Here is a 9840-nt window from a genome sequence, read left to right as displayed (position 1 = left end):
AAAAAAAAAAAAAAAAAAAAAAACACAAAAGCCATTTTCATCAATATCACTCCTCCACTAAACTGCCTAAACACCACTTAACTGCCTATCTGATAAAATTCAAAACTGGGAAAGGGCACTGAAGTGTGATCCAGAGGATCTGGGATCCAGTCCTAATTTTAATGAGTGACCACAGGATGCCATGGCTACCACAACGAAAATGAGAGCCCAGAAATGGAAAATTAGTTTGCTTCCACATAGCTATGGCACATCAGGAGACACTATGGCAAGTGATTGAGTTAAATAACCCCTGATTTGGATTCTAGCAATGCCACTTACTACTTATATCACCCCGAGCAAGTTATTTTTCCTTTTTAAGCTCAGTTTTTGGTTCAATAAAGTGGGGCTAATAACACTGACCTTTCAGGGTTAGAATAACCATTAAAAATAATATGTATATATAAAGCCTCTACCCATATTTCAACTTAGTAGGTGCTGAATAGATTATTTTTATTATAATAATCATCATCCTCATTCTATAGCGAACATTCAAAACCTTCACAAATTGGACCTAAAAGGTTCAATATAGTTTCAGTTTATTTAGGGTTTACTACAGGCCAAACACTGAGCTAGAAATTTTGTAATCTCATTTATTTTAATTAATTTTATCCTTATAATATTGTAAATGGTATGAATTAATCTCATTTTATGGATTAAAAACAGGGGCTTAAAGACATTGGTAACTATTCTAAGGTCATAAAGTTAGGAAGTGGCAGAGTAGGAACTATTTTTTCTTATCTTAATTTTATTTTATTTTGAGACAGAGTCTCACTCTTGTCACCCAGGCTGAAAATGTAGTGGTGCAGTCTCTGCTCATAGCAACCTCAGCCTCCCTCCTGAGTTCAAGTGATTCTCCTGCCTCAGTCTCCCAAGCAGCTGGGATTATAGGCGCATGCTATCATGCCTGGCTAATTTATGTTACCACACCCAACTAATTTTTGTATTTTTAGTAGAGATGAAGTTTCGCCATGTTGCCCAGGCTGGTCTCAAACTCCTGACCTCAGGTGATCAGCCTGCCTCAGGCTCCCAAAGTGCTGAGCTTACAGGCATAAGCCACCGTGCCCGGCCTGGAATTTCATTTTAAACTTTAAATTTTAAAACTAGAGCTGTGACTCCAAAGCCACACTTACTGCTTCAGAATTGAGCCTGCGTAGAATATGTTCTTTCTTCTCCAAATGTGTATTCCCCATTATCTCAGGTCCAACTCAAACTCTATTTGCTTTGTAAAAGTTTTGTGACTCTCCCACCAACATACTGTTTTCTTTTACTTCCAACTTATTTTTCAGTCTAACCATCCATTCAGGCATTAAGATACTGCTACATCACAAAATACCTTTTAAGTATTTTTTTTCTTGGAAATACTTATTTTCAAAATGGATTCTGAGTTCCTTTAAGACAGAAGATGTGACTTTTCCAAACCCCAAAAGACTTACCTACCTTTGACATAGGTAGTCAAAACTATTGGTAGAATGAGAGAATTTTGCATTTTCATAGCTTGTTTCTAAGCAGCAAGGCACGACAACGAGTTGTAATAATTAAGAAAAAATCCAAATGTTAAAGGACAGACATTTCTGACACAAGTACCTTGGTAACAACAGGAAGAGAAAACACAGATGATACATGGCAGTTTATGATTGTGGGATAGAGGACAATGAACACTAATCAGAAGCTCTTTGGTCTCCCTCTCTGTCTTGCCCTAGATTTGACAGGCTGTGGAGATTAAATGGCTTCAGACAATGTAAACAGAGAGAAACCTAACAGTTTCTATGACATGAAATTATCAGCTTTGAAATCTTTTTGACTACAGAACAACTATCCTTTCATTTTCACAGAGATTAGAATTAGAATCGACGTGTTTTTAAATTTCAAACTTAATTATAATGTGAAAGCACGCATTTGCTTGCTTTCCATAAGAGACACACAGGAAAAATTTGTTGCCCATGACGATAATTTTACATTACTAATTCAAACCTGACTCAATCTTTCTTATGTTGAATGGGCCCATCTCATGTCCATTTCAGTACAGACTTCATATCCCCTCCAGAGGGTAGTATACGTTTTAATAAAGCAAGATTGTCTTTATATAATGAGGATATATCAATAAATACTAAAAATATATTCTCCCCTTTATGTTGCCCCAATAACACTTCTGGGAAGAATGTGTAGTGAGGGGAGAATATACCTCTTGAAGATTTCTGGTTTTACTCCTTCCTCTCTTCTTACCGTTACTAAACATCGACACATGTTTGCGTAAGCCACAGAGAAACTGGGTTCATCAATAGCCTTCTCAAAGACCAGGTCAATAACTCCTTTCAGCCGCTCCTCTGTATCAACAGTAAGTCCTGATACTTGCTTCATCAGTTGATTGAACATCTGTGGTGTCAATTTATTTAAGATACTTCTAACTTTTCTAAAAAGCTCCTAGAAGGGCCACAAAAAAGAAGAGCATTAGAGTAACCTAGAGTAACTGTGACAATATAGTACTTTCTGTAATGATTAATTTTTAAAATAATGTATAAGTTCAACTTCTCAAATTATTAACAAGGACTGTGAACTAGTCACAGAAATAATTAATCTATTTTAACAAATAGTCAAAAATTACCTTCTTTTCACTACTGAGGAGAATTCTAGAACTAGGTATATACACACTTAGCTGGTGGGAGCATTATCTGTTAACATTTCTAAGGGCAATTTGACAATGTGTATCAAAAGCTTTAAGATTGTGTATGTAACCTTTGAACCAGTAATTATACTTTTAGAAATGTATTTATATTTAGAGATATGTAAAAATATTTTAGGCACACTGATTTCCATCATAATAACCCATTACAGAAAATAACTTTGATATAAAAAAAAAAGAAATTTGTCTAAATTATGGTATAATATAAATAATGGTATGAAATACTAGGCAGGAGTCTTTTAAAATAATGTTATAAAATCTCTATTTAAAAAAAAAAAAAAAGGAATTGAAGATCTTCCTAGACTAGTAAAAGGAGATATACAACTTCACTTAATGGTGAAAGGCAAAATGATTTTTGCCCCTAAGATTGAGAATAATGCAAAAAATGTTTCTTCTCACCATTCCCATTCAACATAACAGAGGTCCTAATCAATGCAATAAAGCAAAGAAAAAGCAATAAAAGGTATGTAGATTGTAAAGGAAGAAATAAAACTCTATGCAGAGAAGATAAAACTGTCTACATAGACAATCATAAGGAATCTACAAAAAGACCAGAATAAGTCAGTCTAGCAATTGTAGGATACAATGTCAAAATGCAAACATCAACCGCTTTTCTACATATTAGCAATAAATAACCAGAAATTATTTTTTTAAAGTACCATTTACAGCAGCACCAAAATCTATAAAATGTTTAGCCAAAAAACTAACAAAAGGTCAGCAGTGGTGGCTCACACCTTTAATCCCAACTTGGGAGACCAAGGTGGGTGGATCACTTGAGGCCAGAGGTTCAAGACCAGCCTGGCCAACATGGCAAAATGCCATCTCTACTAAAAACAGAAAAATTAGCTGGGTGTGGTAGTGCATGCCTCTAATCCCAGCTACTCTGGAGGCTGAGGCAGAAGAAGCACTCGAACCTGGGAGGCAGCGGCTGCAGTGAGCTGAGATCGTATCTCTGTACTGCAGCTTGGACAACAGAGAGAGACTCTGTCTCAAAAAAAAAAAAAAGATGAAAAAAATACAAAAACTATAAATCACTGATGAAGGAAATCGAAGAGGGCTTAAATAAATGAAAATATATATCATGTTCATGTATTAAAAGATTCATTATTGTCAAGATGTCAGTTTTCCCCAAAGTGATCTACAGATATATCATAATCTAAATCCGAATAGGGCCTTTTGTTTTTTTGTTTTGGGTAGAAAACAAGGAGCTGATTCTACAATTTATATGAAAAGACATACACACACACACATACACACACACACAAAACCCTAGAAGAGTCTAAACAATTTTGAAGAAAAAAAAAAGTTGGAGAATTAAATTCACACAACCAGATTTCAAAATTTTCTATATAAAGACAGAGTGGTGTTGGCCAGAGGACAGACATAGCTTGATGAAGAATGTAGAGTCTAGAAATAGATGCACCCATATATGATGAACTGATTTTCAACAAAGATGCCAAAACATTTCAATGGAGAAAGGATAATCTTTTCAACAAATGGTGCTATAACAGCTGGACATCCACAAGAAGGGAGAAAAAGAACCCTGACCTATTATCTTGTACCTTGTACAAAACTCAACAAAAATTGGATCACAAAAGTAAATGTGAAACCTAAAACTATAAACTTCTAGAAGACAACACAGTAGGAAAACGTTGTTTTCTTGGGTTTATGCAAATATTTCTTAGATATGACAGCAAAAGCACAATCATGAATGAAAAGGTTAATTCAGTATTATCAAATTAGAAACAAGCTGGGTACGGTGGCTCATGCCTATAATCCTAGTATTTTAAGAGGCTGGGGTGGGTGGACCGTTCGAGCCCAGTAGTTTGAGACCAGCCTGGGCAGCATGGCAAAACCCTGTCCCTACAAAAAATACAAAAATCAGCTGAGTACGGTGGCACGCACCTGTAGTCCCAGCTACTTGGGAGGTTTACGTGGGAGGACTGCCTGAGCCAGGGGAGGCTGAGGTTACAGTGAGCTGTGATTGTGCCACTGCACTCCAGTCTGGGCAACAAAGTGGGCCTATGTCTCAAAAAAAAAAAAATAAATAAATAAATAAAAATAAAAATAAAAACAACTGCTCTGTGAAAGACACTGCTGAAAGAATGAAAAGAGGCTGGGTGTAGTGGCTCACGCCTATAATCCCAGCTCTTTGGAAGGCAGACTGCTTGAGCTCAGGAGTTCCGAGACCAGCCTGGGCAACATGGCGAAACCCCATCGCTACAACAAATACAAAAATTAGCTGGGTGTGTAGTAAGCACTTGTAGTTCTAGCTACTTCTGGGGCTGAGGCAGGAGGATTGCTTGAGCCTGGGAGTTCAAGGCTTCAGTGAGCTGGGATCATGCCTCTGCACTCCAGCATGGGTAACAAAGGGAGACTCTGTCTCCAAAAAAAAAAATTACACACACACACACACACACACACAAAATCATTTATTAGCTAAGCTACAGGAGTTCATGCCTGTAATCTCAACACTTTGGGAGGCCAAGGCAGGAGGAATGCAGGAGGCCAAGAGTTCAAGACCAGTTTGGGCAACACTGCCTCTAAAAAATTTTTAGGCCAGGTGCAATGGCTCACACCTGTAATCCCAGCACTTTGGGAGGCGAAGGAAGGCGGATCACTTGAGGCCAGGAGTTCCAGACTAGCCTGGTCAACATGTGAAACCCCGTCTCTACTAAAAATACAAAAAAATTAGCCAGGCGTGGTGGGGTATGCCTGTAGTCCCAGCTACTTGGGAGGCTAAGGCAGGAGAATCGTTTGAACCCAGGAGGCGGAGGTTGCAGTGAGCTGAGATCGCATCACTGTACTCCAGCCTGGGCGACGCAGTGAGACTCTGTCTCAAAAAAAAAAAAAAAAATTGTAACAAATTAGCCAGGTATGGTGGTCCATGCCTATAGTCTCAGCTACTTGGGAGGCTGAGGTGGGAGCCTAGGAGGTTGAAGCTTCAGCGAGACACCATTGTGCTACTACTGCACTCCAGCCTGGGCAATAGATTAAGACCCTCTTTCAAAAAAAAAAAAAAAAAAAAGCCTGAGATGGTAGCTCATACATGGAATCCCAGGAATTGGGAGGCTAAGGCGGGAGGATTGCTTGAACCCAGGAGTTCAAGACCAGCCTGGGCAACAGAATGAGACCTGGTCTCTACAAAAAAATTAGCCAGGCATGGTGGCACATGCCTGTAGTCCCAGATACTTGAGAGGCTGAGGAGGGAGGATCGTTTGAGCCCAGCAGATCAAGGCTGCAGTGAGCTGTGACAGTGCCACTGCACTTCAGCCTTGGTGCACTTGGTGCACAGAGTGAAACCCTGTCTCAAAAAAAAAAAAAAAAATCATTTCACTGTAACTAAATATCCAGTTGATGTCCACTAAATTTTGTGTTGGTTACAAATGAAGCACAAAGCACAGTTATTGCCTTCCACAGAATCAAAATCTAGTTGCAGGGACAATACATTTAAAAACGAAGCGATAAAGCAAGTACTAGGGTTGATTAGAGACCAGAAAGGGGAGTAGTTTAGGTACATGAGGTCAGAGGCACTGGATTAGTCAAGGAACGCCTTTAGAAGGAAATGAGGGCCAGGGGTGGTGGCTCACACCTGTAATCCCACACTTTTGAAGGCCGAGGTGGGCAGATCACCAGTTCAGGTGATAGAGACCTTCCTGGCTAACATGGTGAAACCCGGTCTCCACTAAAAATACAAAAAGTTAGCCAGGCGTGGAAGCACATGCCTGTAATACCAACTACTTGGGAGGCTGAGGCAGGAGAATCGTTTGAACCCGGGAGGCAGAGGCTGCAATGAGCCAGGATCGCACCATTGCACTCCAGGCTGGGTGAGAGTGAGAGAGAGACTCCATCTTAAAAGAAAAAAAAAAGAAAGAAAAAAAAAAAAAGAAGGAAATGATAATTGGGCCAGATAATAAAGGACAGAAAGAGCTGGCTAAAGGGAATAAAAAAAAATAAAGTAGATATTTGATGAAGGAGAAAACACTTTAGGAAGGAACGGTTAATGAGGATTTTCTAGCCTGCTAATTGAGAGAACAAGCTGGAAATATCAGAAGACTAGTTTTCTCTGGTTGTGAGTGAAAATGACACATTGAACGCTAGGTTAAAAAGCTCAAATGGAAAGACAAAAATCAGTGTTTCGGGTAGATGACTCAGGCAGCCTCAGGAGAAATGTTGTAACAGAGGAGAAAGAAGAAAGAGAATGCAGGGAATCCTAGGGGTAGAAGCCCAAACATGTCCTGAGGCAATGATTTCCTAGAAATGCTTCAAGAAGATGAGAATAAGGTCATCAACAGTGGTCGTTCATAATGCTGATTTAAATGATTTAATATAGTAGTAGGAACGTAAGGTAAGGCAACAAATCAACTCCATATTTAAAAGAAAGTGTCAAGAAAAAGAAGGTTGTACTGGCTCTGTAAAGGAATTTTAATAATTCTCCATTGGATTTCTTTTATCTACTTACTAAAGAAAACCTATTAATTAATGCTACCTCATATCAAGATAATTATTCCGTTTCTGAAGTAAGACTTAATAATGGAGAAAACTCTGTTACAGAAGAAATAAGCAGATTACAAGTTATAACAACTGGACTACTCTTCCATGACGCTTGACAACTTTTGAAGCTTTAGTTTCCTCATATGAAAAAAAAAGGGTAACATCTATACATCTATTTCCTCATTATAGGTACAGTAAGAATTTAATAAAGTAAGGCATTAATCCAAGTGCCTTAAATACATCTTTATTGTCAATGATGAAGATCCAGTAGGAAGTTTTAACTATCTTCATACAGGCCATTTAGGCCCATTATCATTAAGCATTTCTCAGGGAGTTTGGAGACAGGGGACAAAGAAGGCTTTTTTTTTTTTCCCTCCAAAAAAGGTTGAGATATGTTGAAATGGAGAGAAATGTAGGGACTTGATCTCAGCAATGTGAAGAAGAATGTCCTTAGGAACCCTGTGGCAAATGTTTGGGGATAATCACTACAGAGATAAACAAAAGCAAGCCGCCAATTACAGTTTGACAGCACGGCTAGTTGACGGATTACCTCATCTTCATCTCTGTTTTGTATTAACTACTCTGTGGATTCGCTTATTTACTGAACAATTATTTACTGAGAATTTGCTCTCTCGAACAGTGGTCCCCAACCTTTTGGCACTAGGAACTGGTTTTGTGGAAGACAATTTTTCCACAGACCAGGGTTGGGGGTGGGGTTGAGGGGGGAAGAGGAACGTGGTTTTTGGGATAAAATTATTCTACCTCAGATCATCAGGTATTAGTTAGATTCTCATAAGGAGCGTGCAACCTAGATCGCTTGCATGTACAGTTCACAAGAAGGTTCCACTCCTACGAGAATCTAGGGCTGCCACTGATCTGACAGCAGGTGGAGCTCAGGTGGTAATGCTCTTTTGCCACCACTCACCTCCTGCTGTGTGGCCCAATTACCAACAGGCCACCGACTGGTACTAGGGGTTGCGGATCCCCTGTTCTCTGAGGTTACGTGATGGAACTGAATCAGAACGGTATCTAAGGCCCATGTCCGCTCTCAGGGACATCATCATACTGAGCACTTAACTAAGCTCCAGGAACCATGCCAAATGGTTTATATTATTTCATTCAATCTTAACACTGGCCCTATGAGGCACTCAATGTTTGTAACTTCATTTTATAGTTAAGATTAAGAACCTGCCTAACAGAGTCAGGACTCTGCCTGCAGACCTGGAACTTTGAACTGCTACACTTAACTGTTCATGGTGAGAGAAAAGATATATAGGGAATCAAGATGCTCAAAAGTTAGTACGTGATCTGTGATGCTTAGCTCTGGTACAAGTGTGAATTTTAAGAGACTCCAGTTTTGGTGCCTAAAAGCAAAAACATCTGAAGTCGCAGAGGTAACCTGGGGATAGGAATTGACATTGTGTATAAAGCAAAAGATAAATAAAGGCTTTATATAATCTGACACATAAAAATTAATTTTGTGTCAATAAATAAATCCATTCAATTTATCTTCATAATTCTGAGGGCAGGATATGCATAAAAAGATTCAAAGAATTAAATTTTATTTCAAAAGCCTTCAAAACATGATGAGTTTCTAAATTCTAGCTTATTGGCAATGAAGGCCTCACAAGGAACATAAAGCAATGTAATAATTAGGATAAATAGAATAAAGAGACTCAATCACTGAGAATCTAAAAATGCATTTGAAAGAAAAGCAAATATTAACTTAAGCCTGAATTACATAAGTCTATGACACATGAAACCTGTAGACCTGGAAACTATTCTGAAAAAACACACAAAAAGCAATTTCAAGAGAAAACAGTAGGTTGCCTGGCATCCATAATGGCTTTTAGAATAATTCTTTTAATAGGAAAATATTATAAAAAGTCTTAAACTGATTATCTCTACAAACATTAGCAAAGCAAAATAAGTTTAAACAAAATCAACATAATTTCAAAACAATGTCAGGATATGCTTTTGTTCTCACCTGGGTTTTAATGTTTTCGGGATCATCGGCTTGGCTGTCTCGTTTTTGGCTGGGCTTCCAGGCATTTTCTGCCTTTTTTAGGTGTACATCTTCTTTTACAGAAACTGTGATGATCTTTCTGGGTTCTCTTCTTTGGCCAGGTTGAGATCTTCGTGGTCCAACATTCAACAACTAGGACAAGAATATTACAGCTATTCAGAGTACTTACAATTTATTGTCTTTGCTGTGCTGTTCAAGTCAAGCCTGATGACCACACCAAGCAATGCTAGACACTCAAGCTGGATGTAATCTTTTTGCGGGGTAAAAAAAATACCCTCAGAAGACCATCAATGTAATATTCTCCACCACTACAATTTTTGAACAAGAGGCCTTTTTGAACAAGATGTTTGGCAACGCTGTTACTTCTAATGAGAAAGACTACTTCTAACTGAAGCTTTATCTTTTATTAGTTGCATAACTGTGGACTGATCACTTCAATAATTACAAAAATTTGGGGCCAGGCGCGGTGGCTCAAGCCTGTAATCCCAACACTTTGGGAGGCCAAGACGGGTGGATCACGAGGTCAGGAGATCGAGACCATCCTGGCTAATACGGTGAAACCCCGTCTCTACTAAAAAATACAAAAATCTAGGCGGGTGAG

General features: G+C 38.6%; 1 protein-coding gene across 2 annotated transcripts in view; it reads right to left on the bottom strand.

The window, feature by feature from the left end:
- Nucleotides 1-9840, bottom strand: part of EIF4G3 (eukaryotic translation initiation factor 4 gamma, 3) — a 374612-nt gene that overhangs the window by 68651 nt on the left and 296121 nt on the right. For both annotated transcript variants that reach the window (XM_011933977.1, XM_011933978.1), the window contains 2 exons: nucleotides 9201-9371; nucleotides 2263-2460 (listed from right to left, as the gene is read on the bottom strand). In XM_011933977.1, coding sequence (XP_011789367.1) covers nucleotides 2263-2460; nucleotides 9201-9371 — 369 coding nt within the window. The remainder of the gene's footprint in view (nucleotides 1-2262; nucleotides 2461-9200; nucleotides 9372-9840) is intronic.

Source organism: Colobus angolensis, unplaced genomic scaffold, assembly GCF_000951035.1.
Source record: "Colobus angolensis palliatus isolate OR3802 unplaced genomic scaffold, Cang.pa_1.0 Scaffold130, whole genome shotgun sequence".
Taxonomy (NCBI): Eukaryota; Metazoa; Chordata; class Mammalia; order Primates; family Cercopithecidae; genus Colobus; species Colobus angolensis.
The sequence above is the reverse complement of the archived record's forward strand: the minus strand, read 5'-3'. Positions and strand labels throughout refer to the sequence as shown.